This window comes from Bufo gargarizans, chromosome 7 (assembly GCF_014858855.1).
Source record: "Bufo gargarizans isolate SCDJY-AF-19 chromosome 7, ASM1485885v1, whole genome shotgun sequence".
In the NCBI taxonomy this organism is placed as follows: Eukaryota; Metazoa; Chordata; class Amphibia; order Anura; family Bufonidae; genus Bufo; species Bufo gargarizans.
The window spans coordinates 65,801,747-65,821,541 of NC_058086.1; the positions used below are offsets into that span (position 1 = coordinate 65,801,747).

The 19,795-nt window shown below is 44.8% G+C and overlaps 1 protein-coding gene and 1 long non-coding RNA gene across 2 annotated transcripts; both read right to left on the reverse strand.

The window, feature by feature from the left end:
* Positions 1–583: 583 nt before the first annotated feature.
* On the reverse strand, positions 584–8,662 carry LOC122944161 (torsin-1A-interacting protein 1-like). The gene is made up of 6 exons (XM_044302392.1): positions 8,557–8,662; positions 7,983–8,036; positions 7,842–7,880; positions 6,920–6,979; positions 6,797–6,844; positions 584–3,624 (listed from the first exon to the last, which is right to left on the reverse strand). Exons 1-6 carry the CDS (start codon positions 8,660–8,662, stop codon positions 2,825–2,827), a joined length of 1,107 nt encoding a protein of 368 aa, XP_044158327.1. The 3' UTR covers positions 584–2,824.
* Positions 8,663–12,005: 3,343 nt separating this feature from the next.
* Positions 12,006–15,069, reverse strand: LOC122944077. Its single transcript, XR_006390936.1, has 4 exons — positions 14,944–15,069; positions 14,831–14,869; positions 14,701–14,742; positions 12,006–12,050 (listed from the first exon to the last, which is right to left on the reverse strand). It is a non-coding gene; the product is annotated as an uncharacterized LOC122944077 (long non-coding RNA).
* Between the last annotated feature and the right edge of the window lie 4,726 nt (positions 15,070–19,795).

Genomic DNA, 19,795 nt, shown 5'->3' on the forward strand with positions numbered 1-19,795 from the left:
TTATATACAATGTGTAACTATAATTAACCAGAATATACCCCCAAACCCCAGCATAGTACAAGGAGGACATTTTGGAACCAAGTCACTAGACTCGGCTTATATCTAGGATTAGGAGTCTAAAGGAAGCATTTCAGACTATAACCTCCAGCGACAGGAACAAAAAACTGTATCAAAATGCAAAGTATGAAATGGAAATCTCGAGAAGACAACACATGCCTATAGGGTTATTAGGAGCCGAGCTGTGACTGTATGAAATGGTTGGCCTACTGTGCGGAGAGGGAGCTGTAGAGCAAAAGTCTGGTCAGTCAACCAGCCGATTCTGCTCGTGGTGGTAGGAGATGCATTCTGGAAGGGGTTGTCTCCTCCTCCTGAATACCATTTTGATTTTCCATTATTTTAAGTAAATTATTTGCTAATTTCTTAAAGGGGCTGTCCAGGCTACAGATATTGATGACCTATCCTAGGGATAGATGATTAAAGGGGTTGTGTCACTTCAGTAAGTGGCATTTATCATGTAGAGAAAGTAAATACAAACCACTTAATAATATACTGTTATTATCCATATTGCTTCCTTTGCTGGCTGGATTCATTTTTCTATCACATTATCCACAGCTCGTTTCCATGGTTACAGACCACCCTGCAAGCCATCATTGTGGCTTGCACAATATAGGAAAAAGCATGGGCCTATGTGCGCTCCCATGGTCCCGGTCAGCAGAGAGGCTGAGGCCTTTTCCTATACTGTGCAAGCACGACCACCACTGATGGACTTAATTTCCAGTGCCACAGCTGGTTGGTTGGTGGTGCTGGGTGTCAATCTGATATTAATGACCTATCCTGAGTAGGGTTCATTAATATTTCTAGCATGGACAACCCCTTTAATATATTTTTTATAGTTATTGGAGATACAGGTTTCTCAAATGGATGAACTCTGGCTGCCTGCGGTTACCACTAGGGGAATTTACTGAATACATTTATACATAGAACCAATAGTAAATAATATACTATAAGCTCCCTCTAGTGGTGACTGCAGGCAGACAGAATTGTATAATTTAACCCTAGATCTATGCAGGCAAAGATAATATTAAGAAATGAAAGGGCAGATGATTTTAGACCCGATAATGAAATCACATTATAATGTAGCCCTCCGCTTTTAGAATGAAAGCTGCGCTGTGATTGGTTGCTATTCCTTCTAGCCAGTTTCATAAATCTTGTTGCCACTGTCTATGGCAGTAGGACTGGTAGTCGCCTCACCACAAACATAAGTACATGCAGATTTTCTAAAACCTGCACTTGTATACATGTTTTCAGCTTCTCTGGCGGTGTGATTTCCCATTGATACATAACTCAGAATTATTCGCTGTAATTATTGCTATCTTTATGAAAACTGATTTTTTTAAAAACTAAGTGTAGTCATAATTAGCTGTTTTTTCTACAGGGATCATAGACGGACACAAAATAATGTTGACTATCCACGCTGGCGAGCAGTTTTATGTCTCATGCACAAGACTCTATCCTCCGTGTGCCATCTGCATTATGTTTTAGGGTAGCCCACAACCCTTTTATTTTTATAGGGCCATCCATTTTTTGGGGCGGATTTGTATGTCCGTTCCGGAATTTATAGCATATTGAGGGAGGAAACAGCCATTTCTATTCCATATTTCTATTGATGGGAATGGGAAGAATGCAGAAGCGATCTCTATTTTCAGGACTGAAATATGGATACGGTCGTGTGCATGAAGCCTAAAGAACGATGGCTGGCCCGCACCGAGCCTAGAGAAAATGGGTTCAAGATAATGGTCTGTGTTGCATTATTGGAACAATATTGGTTTAGTAGGGACCCCTTAGTTGTAGGCCACCCCAGAGGTCAGACCTGATCAGACATTGCTAACATATCTAGTCAATAGGTCATGAATGTTTAGGATGAGAATACACCTCTAAAGGTACTAGAGCAAGTCGCTCCACAGAAATACCCTATGATGTGAACACGGTACATAAGTTATCAAATCATTCACACCGTGGCAGTAACTAGACATCTGTTCAGTGATTTTGCTCCTGATGAACCCTATGGTTGAGTACGTGGGGGAGACACGCGTAGGGCCTATGATTATGTATTTACATCGGTACACTTGTTTAATTTTTGGCTCGTATTACATTACAGGAGGATTCTCTGTATCTCTTCATGGGGTGGCCTGTGGTTTTCATATATTTACGATGGAGGCCACATAACTGGTACACCATTGTTGACCCCACTGTATATCGGTCCTTCGTCCGCTCTGTCCCCTAACAGATTAGGGTGAGCTAGGGACAGCTTTGCAGACAGTGGGATTGCTCGTCAGGGCGGCTATTCCGCTCCCTAGGAAGGAATCCGTTTTTTTCTTAGGGATTTATAAGGGGCGGTCACCTTTTGATCCTTTCAGTCATATTAATAAAAGTTGTGTTTTTCTTTTCTACGATTTCGATGAGAAGAAAAGAGTCAGAAGACGACAGGCAACAGAAGGGAAAAAAAACCAAAAAACTGGAATAGCAGGATCCATGTAGGCAAGTAATTTTTTTTTAAATTTGTCTATAGGGATGGGAAAAAAACCCTGATCTGAACAGTCTGTGATTGAATAGATTCAAATCTATATTTTTTTTCTTTTGCAACGGCGTTGTCCTTGGAATGCTGGTGGTATATGATATCCGGAAATACCAATATAATACAATGCTGCGTCCACCATTTAATGTAACCTACATGAGGCTATTTTGTCCATAGGACACTGAAGTGGGTAACAACGCCCATGCATTCGGGTGGGGTATCCAATGCTATTCCCTTGGACTCCATGCTTCAGATTGGTTTCTTCACACACTGCTCCGGGATATTCTCTTCAGGGAAAACAGGAAGCACTACGTGCGATATGCGGCTCCAGACTCCACTAAACTTGTCACGATCCATCCAATCATGGGAGGCCGCGTTCTCGGTCTCTGGGTCAATTAGTTTGTTGATTAAAAACTCTCTCACAGTCTCTTCCAGATCATTAAGTGGAATGTCCTTTGCCAGAGTTGCCTCATCCAAGAGCACCGTGAACAGCAGCATCACATTTTTGAACACGGCCGATTCATGGTCACAGTACTTGTAGAGAATCAGCAGCGACCCAGACGGCAGAAGCTCTAAGCGATGCAGAATGGCTGCACTGGTCTTGGCTTGGAAATGTGCGCTCAGATGATCATCAATGTGTGCTTTAACCACCTCGCTGCTTTCAGACGCCCAGTTTGATCCTGAAATCACTGTGTAGTTACCACCAAGGGAGGAGGAATAGATATCTGCTAGCTGGGTGCCAATACAGAGCAGAGTCTGTTCTGCATCCCTGGCACCAGTGAGGAGGAGGATAGCGGGCTCTGTATTTTTCTTCCAGTTTTCCAGGTGACGCTCCAAAATGACTCTACTTCTTTTCCACATCAGCGGAGATTGGTTGGTGAAAACGCTGGTAAGGTTCCCAAAGTCATCCTTCAGACCTTTTCTGACTTCTGGTCCATCTAGAAACTGATCTGTGAACTTATGGACCGACTCTGGTGATATGTAAAGCACAGCCGCTACGCCCACAGCCAGGGCGACGAGGAGAGACGCAACGAAATATTTCATACATGCTGGTGAGGGGAAAAAAAAAAAAAAGTTATATATGAGCCACAGAAAGTTTTATAGATGTTTCTATTGCAAGGTAGGTTTTATCAACAGATTTAGGGGGCATTAATCATTTCATTTATGACTCCCATAATGCTGCATAACTATGCCACCGGACTACTCAAAGACTTGTATTTATTAGGGATGTCGTCCTGTCACTGGTACTCCCAGGGATTAGCTGAAATCTGTTGGACAAACCAGCCACAACTGTTCAATTCCCCTACAGCACCACCGCAGGGGAAATAAGGCATTGCACCTATTAAAGTCAATGAGCTGTCTGTGTAATATATGGACATGCCAGGTCGTCTCATATGTGACTCTCTTAACTCACAATTCCCAGGCACTGAATGACAAACGGACATGTCCGGTGTATGTGCAGATAGAGGCAGCAGAATTCACAGCATCTGTGCATGTGCCGGACACGTCTATTTGCTATTCTGCGCCTGTGCTGAATCGAAGCTAACCAGGAGCAGCCTGAGGAAGAGGTTGCCGCCATCTTGCAGCCCATGGACGACGAAGATGACAGATAAGTATGCTTACTTCACTGACACTGGGGCAGCCAAGGGACAATATACAGTCATGCATACTTGTATGAGTCATACATGACTGTATATGACATTTTGAACAATTACATTGGAAATTGGCCAACCCCCCTTAAGTTTCGTTTGGCAATCTTTGTTCCTTCATTCATTTCCAGAGCCCCTAATATCCAGTGTACAACCTGCTCCTAGTTTCAGACTTCTCATGTGGAGGTGTCCCTTTTCCCTTTCAGTAATACATGCGGAACATGAAGTCTGCGAGTCTAGGATGCTGCTGCCTTCACTAGCTGTAATGTATTGGCACAGCTTTATTTCTGAACTGTTTTCCACCTCCTCAACTCATGAGGGATCTCTGGGCTGCAATACAGGCACGGCCGAGCAATGGCTGTGTGCATGAGCCCTTTTACAGATTATTACTGATGCTGAGGACTGTGCCCTCCCCCCAAATAGAGTTTCCATGGGTGCTTTGCTTTCTCTCTGAACTCGTATACAGCCTATATGGTTCTCCAATGAAAACTGGTTTCTTTCCTCACGATCTACAGGCTGTGTGTGTTGCGTTCCTTGGATGCTTTCCCCCTTCTCCACATTTTGATCTGCCATGTACAACAACCTCCCCCTCGCTGAGGCTATCTTTAGCACAGACAGAAATTAGGGGGAGAGAGTCATTAGAAACAGCAGCTGTGCTCTAATGGATTTATGTCAGATTCAACAGCACCAACAGCTAGGTGAAGGACTTAACCTACTTTCACACCAGCGTTTTTGGTGGATCCGTCATGGATCAGCAAAAATGCTTCCGTCACAATACTACAACAGTCTGCATCTGTTATGAATGGATCTGGTTGTATTATCTTTAACACAGCCAAGACGGATCCGTCATGAACAGTATTGAAAGTCAATGGGAGACTGATCTGTTTTCTATTGTGTCAGGACAGGAAAACGCTGCTTGCAGTGTTATTCTGTCCGCGATGGGGACGCAACCAAACGGAACGGAATGCATTCTGGTGGACTCAGTTTCATTGAGTTCAGTTTTGTCCCTATTAACAATGAATGGGGACAAAACTGAAGCGTTTTCCTCCGCTATTGAGATCCTATGACGGATCTCAAAAGTGGAAAGGGAAAGCGCAGATGTCAGCAGAAGCAAATATAAATAAATCATAGGACATTTTTATCAAAGACTATTTAGGAAGTTACTTCAATCTTTCATATAGGACACAAATAAACAGTTAAAACTGCCATAGGTGTCCATAGCCTTTCTGGTGAGTTTTCCAACAGATTTCCTCTGGCCGTGATATAGAGAACAACCCTTGATATTGGTTCTATCAGTATATAGCTCTACGCACAAACACTTTTCATTTTTATCAGGGATCAATTTGACCAGATGGGTGCTAAATTATCATGTGGTCATAGTGTATATAAGGCTTGTGTAGAGATATCTGCAGGAAGACAGGCCAAAATAAGGCATTAACACAAAATATACTACTTTCTGCTTCTGGTGTTGGAAAATTCCAGTTTATATTGTGCACGTCTGCACCACCAACCTGAGCCAGAGTCTCACACTTTCTGGAATATCAGATCTTGCATTAAACTAATGTCACTAGAGCAAATACTCTTAATACACAAGGGGCAGTTAGACAGCCTGCAGATGCTCCACTGAGCCCGACAGCCTGCAGATGCTCCACTGAGCCCGACAGCCTGCAGATGCTCCACTGAGCCCGACAGCCTGCAGATGCTCCACTGAGCCCGACAGCCTGCAGATGCTCCACTGAGCCCGACAGCCTGCAGATGCTCCACTGAGCCCGACAGCCTGCAGATGCTCCACTGAGCCCGACAGCCTGCAGATGCTCCACTGAGCCCGACAGCCTGCAGATGCTCCACTGAGCCCGACAGCCTGCAGATGCTCCACTGAGCCCGACAGCCTGCAGATGCTCCACTGAGCTCGACAGCCTGCAGATGCTCCACTGAGCCCGACAGCCTGCAGATGCTCCACTGAGCCCGACAGCCTGCAGATGCTCCACTGAGCCCGACAGCCTGCAGATGCTCCACTGAGCCCGACAGCCTGCAGATGCTCCACTGAGCCCGACAGCCTACAGATGCTCCACTGAGCCCGACAGCCTACATATGCTCCACTGAGCCCGACAGCCTACAGATGCTCCACTGAGCCCGACAGCCTACAGATGCTCCACTGAGCCCGACAGCCTACAGATGCTCCACTGAGCCCGACAGCCTACAGATGCTCCACTGAGCCCGACAGCCTACAGATGCTCCACTGAGCCCGACAGCCTACAGATGCTCCACTGAGCCCGACAGCCTACAGATGCTCCACTGAGCCCGACAGCCTACAGATGCTCCACTGAGCCCGACAGCCTACAGATGCTCCACTGAGCCCGACAGCCTACAGATGCTCCACTGAGCCCGACAGCCTACAGATGCTCCACTGAGCCCGACAGCCTACAGATGCTCCACTGAGCCCGACAGCCTACAGATGCTCCACTGAGCCCGACAGCCTACAGATGCTCCACTGAGTACATGAATTCTGGCTCAATTTGAGCCTAAATACTCCCTCATCTCCATTAATAAATCTGTCCCATTATATACTAACCTGCAAAATATCTGGAGAAATGGGTACGAGGTTTCCTTGAAAGGTTTCCTGTATGAAAAAAGACAGAACTTAGAAAACCGTATTAAATATAGATAAACTGCACACACAATAACGTGATTTTACCTTTCTGTCCAACGTCTTTTTCTGGATTGTGGTTCATCTTATTTTGTATAGGAAAAGATGCTGTAGAGAAAAAACACAAATGGTAAAAGAGGATGTAGAGGAAAAACATAATAACACGTCTAGAACTTTTTTTCCCCTTCCATCACGGTCTAAATATTATTTTAAAGGGCATCTGTCAGCAGATTTGTACCTATGACACCGGCTGACCTGTTACATGTGCGCTTGGCAGCTGCAGACATGTGTGTTGGTTCCATGTTCATATGTGTCCGCGTTGATGGGAAAAATGAGCAAAAACTTTTTTTTTTTTTAATAACTTAGTTTTATGCTTTATTTTATTTTTATGATGTGTTCCCCCCACAAACAGGATCCATCTCTCCGGTGTCATCCGAAAAAAAAGGATCCGGTATTTATTTTTTTCACAGATTTAAAGTCTGCGCATGCGCGGACTGGAAGAACGGATCAGTCAATGCAGCAATTTTAATGCCGCATCCGGCACTAATACATTTCAATGGAAATTAATGGCAGCAAGTGTTAATGGCAGCATGCTGCGGTATTTTCTCCGGCCAAAAAACGTAAGAGGGACTGAACTGATGCATCCTAAATGGATTGCTCTCCATTCAGAATGCATTAGGATAAAACTGATCATTTTTTTCCGGTATTGAGCCCCTAGGACGGAACTTATACCAGTAAAGAAAAATGCTAGTGTGAAAGTACCCTTACACTCAGATCTGACACTTAGGATCAGTAGACATGTAATGCAATGTATTTACAAATGTATACATTAGTTTTATATAAACTGTAATAGGAGGACACACCCTTCAGGTCTATGTACAGCACAGCTAAAAAGGAGATCTCTGCCTGCAGGAACACACAATACGACACAAGCATATCTGCACAAAACTACGTGACCCTCTCCACGTACCTGCTGTCCGTGGAGGGCGAGTTGCTGGTTCTTCTTCATCTATAATGTGAAAGACGATAATGTGAGCTGGTTTTCCATACACAACACCTGGTTCTTCTCAGAGCCGTGTAACATTATCGCATATTTAAAGGACTCACATACCATCAGAAAAGCCAATGACCTGTCTAGGCAAGGCAGGCTTCGTCTCTGTATTTACTGCAGATAAATCGAGAAGTCAATATAAAATACATATTTAGGAAACAGCAGTCATTATGAGAAAAGACACTTATTTCACGCCTGGAGGAGAGATAACGGGAGAGGTTCTTGTAACGTTTTCATGGACATTTTAGGCGTCCTTCAGTAGTTTGTATAGCGCTGTAGCAGGTCATTTCTTGAAGCCGTTTCTCTACTATCTTGAGCACAAAGTTAGTACAGTGATGAAGCAGACAAGGGTTTGTCTCCTGGCTGATAAACGGCAGTGCCCAGGCCCTAAGCAGCGTCCACACCATTGCCCTGCCCCCCATCGAGCCTTGCGCACCTCCCAGAGAGTGGTCTCAGATACTTCTTGTCCCCTTTTCTCTTGCAGATTGCCCCCTTCCCTCAGAGAATATTTTCTCACTACCATCCACGTGTGTGCCCCCCTACAGCTGGTGGACAGGGCTCCTGCAATTTGAACCCCAGGAAACACAGGAGCTAGGAGATATTACACACGCAGGTACGTGAACGGCCTCGTTACCTTTCGGTTGATGGTGGTGACGGATGCCTGACTCTTCTCTGATATCTGTCAAGTAGACATTATAAAAGGAGCAGGAATTGACATGTGGTAAGAACAGCATACACATACAATCTTATAACCCTAAAAGTGCCCGTACACAGTAGTCGAAAGATGAGCAAAATGGACGATTTCAAACAGAACGATTGTTCACTGGGTGAAATTTACCAGCAAACGAGCTTACAGCTGCCCACTGACATCGCCTGAAAAGAAAAACTGTCCATGTTTAAAGCTTGTAGGCCAGGGATCAGCAACCTCCGATACTCCAGCTGTTGTGAAACTACAGCTCCCAGAATCCTCCTTTCACTTCTATGGGAGTTACAAAAACAGCCGAGTAAATGTGCATGCTGGGAGTTGTAGTTTCACAGCAGCTGGAATGCCGAAGGTTGCCTGATCTATGTTGTAGACGGACAAAAGATCTTTCCAAGAACGTTTCCAGAAAGATCGTTCGTCTTTTGTCAGGTGTTAGTGAACACGTACGGGGCGGTCTGGACAACATAGACTAAAAGGTGGATAGGTCATCAGTAGCGATGAGCGGAGCGAGCTTCGGATGCTACATCTAAAGTCGCTTCGTTCAAAAAACTTTAAATTAATACTGTACGGAGATCTGTCTCTGTACAGTATATAAGGGATTCTGTCACCAGTTTTTGACCCCCACATTCAAAAATATGGTTATGTTCATGGTGCCCTTGTGATTCCTAATGTGGTCTTATAAGCTAAATCTGTGTGCTCATTTAGTGTAAAAAAAACGTTTTATCTAACCTGTCATTCATCAGATTAAGGTGCCCAGGAGGACGCTCATGTCTCCAAGATGCCGCCCGCCGCCGTTCGTGCCCAGCTCCTCCTTTGCTTTCATCAGCGATGTGCCCAGCTCCTCCTTTGCTTTCATCAGCGATGTGCCCAGCTCCTCCTTTGCTTTCATCAGCGATGTGCCCAGCTCCTCCTTTGCTGTCATCAGCGATGTGCCCAGCTCCTCCTTTGCTTTCATCAGCGATGTGCCCAGCTCCTCCTTTGCTGTCATCAGCGATGTGCCCAGCTCCTCCTTTGCTTTCATCAGCGATGTGCCCAGCTCCTCCTTTGCTGTCATCAGCGATGTGCCCAGCTCCTCCTTTGCAGTCATCAGCGCCGCCTTAGAATCCTTTTCAACGCCTCCGGCTCTCCCTCACTCCCCCCTCCTTCTTCTCTAAGATCCCGCGCGTGCGCACAGAGCCGGAGGCGTTGAAAAGGATTCTAAGGCGGCGCTGATGACTGCAAAGGAGGAGCTGGGCACATCGCTGATGACAACAAAGGAGGAGCTGGGCACATCGCTGATGAAAGCAAAGGAGGAGCTGGGCACATCGCTGATGACAACAAAGGAGGAGCTGGGCACATCGCTGATGAAAGCAAAGGAGGAGCTGGGCACGAACGGCGGCGGGCGGCATCTTGGAGACATGAGCGTCCTCCTGGGCACCTTAATCTGATGAATGACAGGTTAGATAAAACATTTTTTTACACTAAATCAGCACACAGATTTAGCTTATAAGACCACATTAGGAATCACAAGGGCACCATGAACATAACCATATTTTTGAATGTGGGGGTCAAAAACTGGTGACAGAATCCCTTTAAAATGTATGGTCTCTGATGAGCCGAAGTCAGTTATGCACGAAGGCAGGCGAGACTTCGTTGAATAACTTCAGTAATTGATTTTTATAGGGAACCTGTCACCAGTTTTATGGTGTCCTAACTAAGGGCAACATAAAAAAGTGACTGATTCTCTTAGCAAAATGCTGGGTCACTTTCTTTAATTGACCCAGTCAATCTGGCAACATCTTGTATTGAAAAGCTCCAGCTGATAATTATGAGTCCTGAATATTCATGAGCTCCTGACTCTCCCCGCCCACCTGCTGCTGATTGACAGTTATTTTCCATATGAATCAGCAGCAGGTGGGCAGGGGAGTGGCTATAGCTCTGAATTAAATATACGCTGGACTCAATGACCTCACTCTGGACTCAAATCAGCTCATTAGCATGAGGCATCTTTGTGTGTATATTATGAGGTAACCATCTGTCACACCAGTAAGTGAATACATCTAAGGCACTTTTTAGTAGTTAATGATTGTATATAATTAGTTAGATTATAATCAAATATCCACATGACAGGTTCCCTTTAAGGTGGAAAAACACTTTGAAACTCTCCTTCGGTTCAGACTGGTACCGACTTGGGCTCATCGGAGCCCTTACATTTTAATACTGTACGGAGACGGATTCCTGTACAGCATTAATCCGAAGTTTTGAACGTCGCTCATCACTTCTAATGATCTATTCACCTTTGAATCTATGTTGCTCAGACCGCACCATACATGTTCACTAACAGCCGGCAAAAGATGAACGATCTTTCTGAAAACGTTCTTGGAGCTTTTCCAGAAAAACTCCTTTAAAGGGTTTTTGCACAAACAAACTAAAAAAAGTAATCTAAATAAACTGTATATGGGTTAAAATCACAAATAATGACTTGCTCACATTTCCAGACCCTCGGTACTCCCCTCTGTGGTTCCATTGTACTTGTCTTAGTTTACAACCTTGCATTGATGACATCACCATAACATGAAACAGACTGCGGCAGCCAATCACTGGTTGCAGTGGTGGTCTGCCAATGTTTTCATCTGCTGATGTCACATATCGGAATGGCGTGTCATCAATGCAGAGTTGTAAACAGGGTCCAGCAGATTATGTGAAAGGAAAGTGAGAGTGCAGTCACACGTACTGGCCGCCTGTACGGCCGTTGCGATTTGGCCAAAACCAATGCCACAAAGATTCAAAGATTACTAATGAAAGAACTGGTAACGCCTTGCAGTTTGTTAACGGCGTGGCCATTAGAAACCACAGCAAGTTACCAATTCTTTTGTTGGCAGTCTGCAGGGACCTGCGGCTCAACCGTGCGATGCCTGGTATGTGTGACAGCACCCGGTATCTTTATGTTAACCCACATACAAAATCAGAACTTAAAGGGGTTATCCAAGACTAAAAAAAATGTACCGCATAGCCCGGGCCCCTCACACTGAATATACTTACCTGGCTCTCTGCTCCCGGTCCCTGCAGCTGCTTCTTCCCGTGCACGGATGAAAACATCTGGTGTCGGGGGGGGAAGGGGAGGCTCCGAAGCGTCACCCGCAATACTAGGGAGGCTCGTCCCCGTCCGCCATTTGCTGCTCCCCCCGGCACCGTATGTTTTCATCCGTGCATGGGTAGAAGCAGCTGCGGCGGTGCGAAGACCAGGAGCGGTACAAGGAGCGTGGAGCCAGGTAAGTATATTCAGTGTGAGGGGCCCGGGCATTGGCGGTACATTTTTCAGTCTCAAATGACCCCTTTAATAAACTGGACCAGATAGGTGATGGGTAAAAATATAATACACATGAACATACCAGGATCTCCATGTTTCTAATGTTCTTTATATCGGGTTCTCTCAATGAATGGATCTGAAGAAGAAAAGGCAATTAAGTAACATGACACAGAATGCCCCAATGGGGGTAGATGTATCAAAACTGGTGCAAGTGTACCTCTTGTTCTCAGAAGGCCTTTGGCAAAGGAAAGCTGTGTGACCTAATAAGGGCCATTTATTCCCCTTTTCCTTTACATCAGTTTAAACCTCCACCATTATTGTGTGTGCCATCACATATTACGTTTGGAAATTCTTAAGGCTTTTTTATTTTTTTGGACAGACTGAGGGGCATTTTACGTCACCATTTGTGACGCTCAACATAATTTGCAACTTTTTGAGCCCTTCACCCCTTTTCTAAAGTGGTAAGAAAAATGGTGGAGCTTCATGTAGCCTGCTGGATTTACATAACTTACGCCAGGTTATACCTGAAGTCTTCGCTAGCCGCTAGCTAGCGTAGACTTCTGTTTCTGGCACACGGAGGGGCAGAGATGCAACAAACTTATTGAGGGGCATCTGCCTTTTAACAAATTAGGCTCACCTCACTCCTGGCGCATAGGGATCAAGACTGGCGTACGGGAACAGCAGTCCTTATAAATCGCCCAAAAGGTTTTTGTTAAAAAAAAATATATACCACTCTTTATGGTTGCCATTACTAATACTACACATTCAGTTTGTGACAAAGGTAACTCAAGCTAATGAGATGTTTAATAAGATCAGCCATTTTCAATCAAGAAGGTAGCAGTCCTTTACCGGTTACACGTTATATAAACTGATCACAAGGCTGAAAGGGTTGTCTCATTTCAGCAAATAGCATTTATTATGTAGGGAAAGTTAATACAAGGCACTTACTAATGTATTGTTATTATCCATATTGCCTCCTTTGCTGGCTGGATTCATTTTTCCATCACAATATACACTGCTCGTTTTCTATGGTTATGACCACCCCGCAATCCATCAGCGGTGGCCGTGTTTGCACACTGTACAAAAAAAGTGCCAGCCTCTCTGGTGTCCGGGACTATGGAAGAGCACATAGGCTGGTGCTTTTTTCTATAGTGTGCAAGCGCGACCACCACTGCTGGATTGCAAGGTGGTCGTAACCATGGAGATGAGCAGTGTATAATGAGATAGAAAAATGAATCCAGCCAGCAAAGGAAGCAATATGGACAATCACAGTATGTTAGTAATTTACTTGTATTAACTTCCTCTACAGTGATAAATGCTATTTTCTGAAGTGAGACAACCCCTTTTGTCACCACAAAATGCAATGCAATCTGAACGCACCATTATATAGAGAAAGAAGAACTGAACAGATTGATATATATATTTTTTTTTTGGGGGGGGGGGGGGGGAAGATTCAGTAAAACATATATTTTATACATTTATCTCTTCTTTTTACACCTGTGAACGGCTATCGGTACAGGGAGGAGGTATTATCAGTGATTGATAGCACCGTGTGCATAACGGCAGATTTACATGGCCTGATAGTCTGGCAGATTATCGGGGACGAACGTTCCTGCGAATGCTCAATCCCGACAATCCGCCCGTCTGAAGTGGCAGCCGATCAGCTGATGAATGAGCGAAACGCCTGCTCATCAGGTGAAAATGTTGTTCCTGCAGACAAGTAAATTATCGTTTCTGGGCAGCAGTAATGGGTAAGGCTGAGTTCACATCAGCGTTCAGCCTTTCCGTTCTCCTGCACTGTTATAGGATCAAGAGAACGGAAAGGATGGATTAGGCACAAAACTGAGCCGAACTGAGCCTACGGACCCCATAGCCTATAATAGGGTCCGTTAGGTTTCCGCTCAGAAGATGATTTTGGAGGGGAGACAAAAGTTGTGCATGCAGGACTTTTGTCTCCGCTTCAAAATCATCTTCTGAGCGGAAACCTAACGGACCCGATTATAGTCCCCGTAGGCTCAGTTTTGTGCCGAATCCGTCCTCCTGATCCTATAACGGAGCAGGAGAACAGAAAGGCTGAACGCTGGATGTGAACTCAGCCTAAGAGTTGTTGTGGTGGCATGAGGTGGACCTGCACAATATTAGGTAAGTGGTTTTACTTTTCGGGTTGACTTTTGTATTCATCTCATGATAAGCACCTATCCATGCCTGTAGTATATGATACCAACCTGTATAAGACACACGTAGACACGACAGTACTGGCCGCCAGCGCAATCCACATTCTCAGCTTTTATAGGCGAGCATGAATCACGCAAAATGGCCCCTGCCCTCTGCAGTCGCATATACAGTACCTAACTAACATCTCAGTACTGCTGTAGACAACATGACCACGACAACCATTGTGCAGTCAAGGATCGCAGATGCAGAGCAGCCATAGAAATTAGCAGGACTGCAGTGCGACTCACAAGCTGCCGTGACCCCAGAACAGGAAAAAGATCCCACTTTACTCAAGTCGCGCATTGACTTCTGTGGCTGCGCTGCCACGCAGCGATCCTCGGTCATGATCCATGTGTCACGGCCAAGATCATCGTGTAGCTCCAGGCATCAACTAAATGTATACATCCCCTCAGTATACATGATTAGCTGCATACATTGGGGCGGTGTTTTTCCGCAATACATGCTGTTAAGAAGGTGTAATAATATGTAGTACAGAGAAAAAAGTCATAAACCGTAAGTCAGGCGCACATCCATCAGACACAGAAGGAGAATACATGAACCTTTTCTTGTACCTTTGGGTTTCCGTCTATCCGGGATTATTTCTTTTTCGTCATCTGGAAGATGCAGCGTAATATAAGAAGACAGAAGGAAGGGGTTCTGCACAGAGCAGTCTTACACCGGTAAATCTGACATTCTACATACCTTCAGAACTAGAGCAGGAAGGCAGCGTCCTCGTACTACCTGTAGTTAGAAATTAGAATAAGTGACACAGAAGCTACGAGTCAGGTATATTGGACACACAGAAGTCTACGGACCTCTCCAGGGTTCTCCTTTGTAGTAATGTCTCTTTTCTTCAACATCTGCAGAAAGAAAATTGGCTGAGTAACTTAAGACACGATTAAAGGGGTAGCTCAGGACCAGGTAAACAGGGCTGCTTTCTTAAGAAACCAGCACCACGTCAGTCCACAGGTTGTATGTGGTACAGGTTCGCAGCTCCATTGATGTGAATAGGGTTAAGCGACAATACCACACACAACCTGTGAAAGACGTGGTGCGTTTCTGGAAGAAAGCCGCCATGTATTTCTAATCCTGTACAGGTCTGCAGAGGAAAGATGCCATCCCTCCTGACTTTTACCCCTCCAAAGGTATGCAAGCTAAGCTTGGTGTTCTGAACTGACACCTCTGGAGTCAGATCATCTCCCATAGATCAGGCATGTTGAATTCCAATGGGCCAATCCTTATGTACTGTCATAGGAGAGTCCGTGAGGCCCCCCTATACAAATGAGATGGTTGGCCGCTCCTGCAGCCTTTCATCTAATGTGTAAAGTGGCTGCCCCAGTCCCTCCAGCAGATCTCCCATTATTTTGCAGAGAAAATTGGACAAATATTTGACACATTCTTATGATTTACTGTTAGCTTTAAATGATCCTAAAAGGAGCATAAAATACACACCCTCTGTGTCTTCCATGACTTGTCTAGCCTGAGATGGCTGCTTCTTTGCACTATCTGCAGGTGAACAATTGTAAAAAGATATCAGAACTTTGTGTAGGGACACATAATTTAGTTTGCATAATTTTTCTTTTGACCCGATAATTTTTTTTTATATTTATATATAGCATTTGCTTTATATACCCGACAGTGTAGGGACACACAGCACAGATAGATAGATCTAATATAATATATCTCTCTCTATATCATGTAAATATCTATATACAGACACAAACATTAACTGGTCCATTTAAAGGGGTTATACAGGCCACATACTGTATATTGATGACCTATCGTGGTGATAGGTCATCAATATCGGATCGGTCAGGGTCAGACACCTGGCACCCCCCGCCGATCAGCTGTTTGAAGAGGAGGCAGAGATCCATGCGAGCGCCGTTTCCTCTTCATTACACTGCCCATCGTCTCGGAAGTTTCGCTGGTACAGTGTAATGACAAGTACTCGCTCCGTTCACTTGTGATTACACTAGGCCACCGCTCCGGAGGAGACGACACGTATTGTAACGAACAGGAAGCAGCGCTCACATGGTGCGCCGCCTCCTCTGCTGATCAGCGGGGGTCTGATAGGTCATCAATATATACGGCCATCATATAGTGACAGTATTTTGCTTCTTTATCACCTATGAGATGAAATGCCACAAAGTGGCTTCTTGAGAACTGTGCTGCAGCGTATCCACATAGGATATAACAATATACACATACCATAAGAAGACCCAATGCGGGGGCGGACGAGGTTCTTATCTGCAGATACAATCAGTCAATTAGCATTCATTTATTTTGCTATATGAAGTCGCATCCTGTAAATCATTATACACATACCATCAGAATAGTTGGTGAAATGTCTAGGTTGGGATGGTTGAGATTTTGCACTGCCTGCAGTTAAAAAGAAGTAAAAAAAAATAATAAATGCAAAAATCATAAAAAGTATTACATAATATAAAACACAGACCAGAAGTGTTGTCACTGGGCCCCAGGATTGGAGGAGGTGCAGACTTTGGGATTGTAACACAACCTCTTAAAGGGCGTACACTTCTGCAACCACTCGAGTGCAGCCTGATGAAGGGTCTACACCCGAAATGTTGCCACATCATATGATTGTTACACAGCGGCGCTTATAGTACCATAGATTACTGAAATATGGAATTGGATTCTTCATCTACAAAACTGGTGTGCTGACTGTGACAAATGCCCCTCTTTTGAGTTTGCCACGAGTACTTGGAGAGGACTACTTGCCAGCCTCTTACCATCTGTTTATGGTCCCATGTTGAATGTACCTGGTTTATTCTTCCTCCATACAGCGGCAGCCGTCATGCATAGCTTTCCATTGTAAATGTGTATATATATTTTAATTACACACAAACTTGTACCTGGACACTGTGTACCAGCCATAAGGATACTGTTTTGGCCTCTGTTTTGGCCATCTGGATAACTTGGCCCTATGGACACGTTTAGGGTGTACTTTGGGGGCTTTGCCGGCATACATGCTAAACGGACATCACAAGCACAGGGTTTGTATTATAAAATGCTTTAAAGTGACCTTGTCAGGTGATTTCTACTGCCCTATGGAAGGGTATGACAGAGGGAGAGAAGTTCTGGGATGTATGATTAGGAGTGGGATTTCTGAGTAAAAAGCAGAGTATGGGTACTTTCACACTTGCGTTGCTGGATTCCGGCAATCTGTATGCAAATGGACACTATTTGTAGACAGATCCGGATGCGGATCCGTCTCACAAATGCATTGCAATACCGGATCCGTCTCTCCAGGTTGTCATCCTGGAAAAAACGGATCCGGTATTTATCATTTTTTACATTTTACATTTTTAAAGGTCTGCGCATGCTGGGGCACGTTTGGGCTGGAGTACTGGGCATTATTGCATTTCAATGCCAGATCCGACATGTGTTCCGGAATTTTGGACGGAGAAAATACTGCAGCTATGCTGCGGTATTTACTCCATCCAAAAACTGTACAGTGACTGAACTGAAGACATCCTGATGCATCTTGAACGAATTGCTCTCAGTTCAGAATGCATTAGGATAAAACTGATCTGTTTTTTTCCGGTATTGAGCCCCTAGGACGGAACTCTATACCGGAAAAGTTTAACGCAAGTGTGAAAGTACCCTAAATCCCGACAGGACTCCTTGGAGAGACTGTGAGAGTCCCGATTACCCTTGTCCCCACAGGATGACTGATGTACCTGTTATACAATGTACTACTTCATACACACTTAAAGGGATTCTCCAGCTAAGGTTAGTGGTTGGTTGAGCGGTGGAATGGTGAGTATTCCCTCTAACATTTTTAAAGGGGATGTCTCACCTCAGCAAACGGCATTTATGTAGACAATGTTAATACCAGGCACTTACTAATGTATTGCGATTCTCCATATTGCCTCCTTTGCTGGCTGGGTTATTTTTTCGTCACATTACACACTGCTTGTTTCCAGGTGCTATGGCCACTGCTGCAGCACAGATATGAGGTGACCGGGACGGGAGATGCTGCGCATGTGTGCCCATGCACGCTCCCATGTTCTTGCCACCAAGGAGGCCGGCATCTTATCCTATAGTGTGCACGCGCGACCATCACCACCGCTGTTGGATTGCAGGGTGGTCGTAACCCCTGGAAACAAGCAGTGTATAATGTAATGGAATAATGAATCCAGCCAGCAAAGGAGGCAATACGGACAATCACAATACATTAGTAAGTGCCTTGTATTAACTTTCTCTATATGCTTGGCGAAGTGAGAGTTTCTGAGTATGAAATATGATTCAATCACTTCCTTTCCACTTACTTTCAGAAGTCGCTTTGGTTGGAGTAAAATGCGATTGTCGGTCATTATTAGATGATCCTCCCCGACTATTATCACTGTTTTCAGAACCATGTTCAGAGTCGTTGTCAGTGTCAAGTTCGACTGTAAGAGATAAGCAGGTGGGATGAAACCAAATTATCTTCCTATACCTAGCGTCAAAACTCATAATGGGATAATGAAAAAGGAATTCCTACGTAATATTAAGGGTCCATAAACACGACCATGCCGTGTTTTGCAGTCCGCAAAAGACTGATACAGGCCATGTGAGTTCCGCACAGGGCCGGCGCTATATAAAAAATGCCTATTCTTGTCCGTGATTGAGGGCTGTGGAATCAAACAACGGAGGTGGACAGCACATGGTGCGCTGTCAGCATATTTTGCAGGCCCATTGAAATGGGTGCGGAACTGATGCTGACCCATTTATACAATCATGTGAATGAGCCCTTAAACCAGCTCTTTTGTTAGTTAACTAATTGCTCCTCTTTCAGAAGTTCTTAGGGCTGATTCACACGACCATGCTCTGTCTGGGAAGCCGCATCTTCCGGACACACTGCAGCTCCCCGGAACGGACTGCATCACAATGTTTTATGATACAGTCATCTGATTGTGAGTCTATTGTCCTGTACACTCACCTCATCATGTGAACACATTACAATAGCTCCGCCATCAGACACGAACTGACTGCACCATGATTGGGTCAGGAGAGCTGCGGCCGACACGCAGGCTGTGTTTTTGGGCCGATCGCGGTCGTGTGAATCAGCCCTTATAGAAGCACTTCCCAAATAAAGTTTTGTTCTCTGACCTGTTAGACCAGTACATGATGTAACCTGTAGTCAAGGTAATCATCTCACCAGTTTCTGTATATGTCATTTATAACCTCCCTTCTGATCCTCAGCTGTGTCATGTGACCAACACTGATCTCCAACAGACACAGGATAGGAGGTCAGTGACTTCTCTATTCATTCCTATGACACTGACATTGAGGCTACCATAGAAATACATGGATAAACTGGCTTCCTGTCCACACACAGGTCAAAGTATTGATCACATGACACTGCTGAGGATCAGAAGGGAGGTTATAACTCACATACAGTTACTGGTAAGAAAATGACCTTCATTACAGGTCAGAGAATAAAAAATTTTGTGCGAGTGCTTCTATAAAAGGTGTTGGACATTTGTCACTTATCCACAGGATAGGTAGCAAATGTCTGCTCAACGGAGATCCCACTGATCACGATAATGAGGGTCCCGAGCCGCTCATTCCTCCTCACTAACGAAGAGATTATTGAATGTCGTTGGAGTTGAACATTCATTCTCCATTCAATGTCTATAGGGCTGACGGAAACAGCCGCTATAC

Coding starts and splice junctions, on each gene's coding strand:
- LOC122944161 (XM_044302392.1), bottom strand. CDS start 8,662: ATGTGTATGCTGTTCTTACCACATGTCAATTCCTGCTCCTTTTATAAT. Junction 7,881..7,982: donor GGTCATTGGCTTTTCTGATG/GTATGTGAGTCC, acceptor TTCACATTATAG/ATGAAGAAGAACCAGCAACT. Junction 6,845..6,919: donor AAAAGACGTTGGACAGAAAG/GTAAAATCACGT, acceptor TTTTTCATACAG/GAAACCTTTCAAGGAAACCT.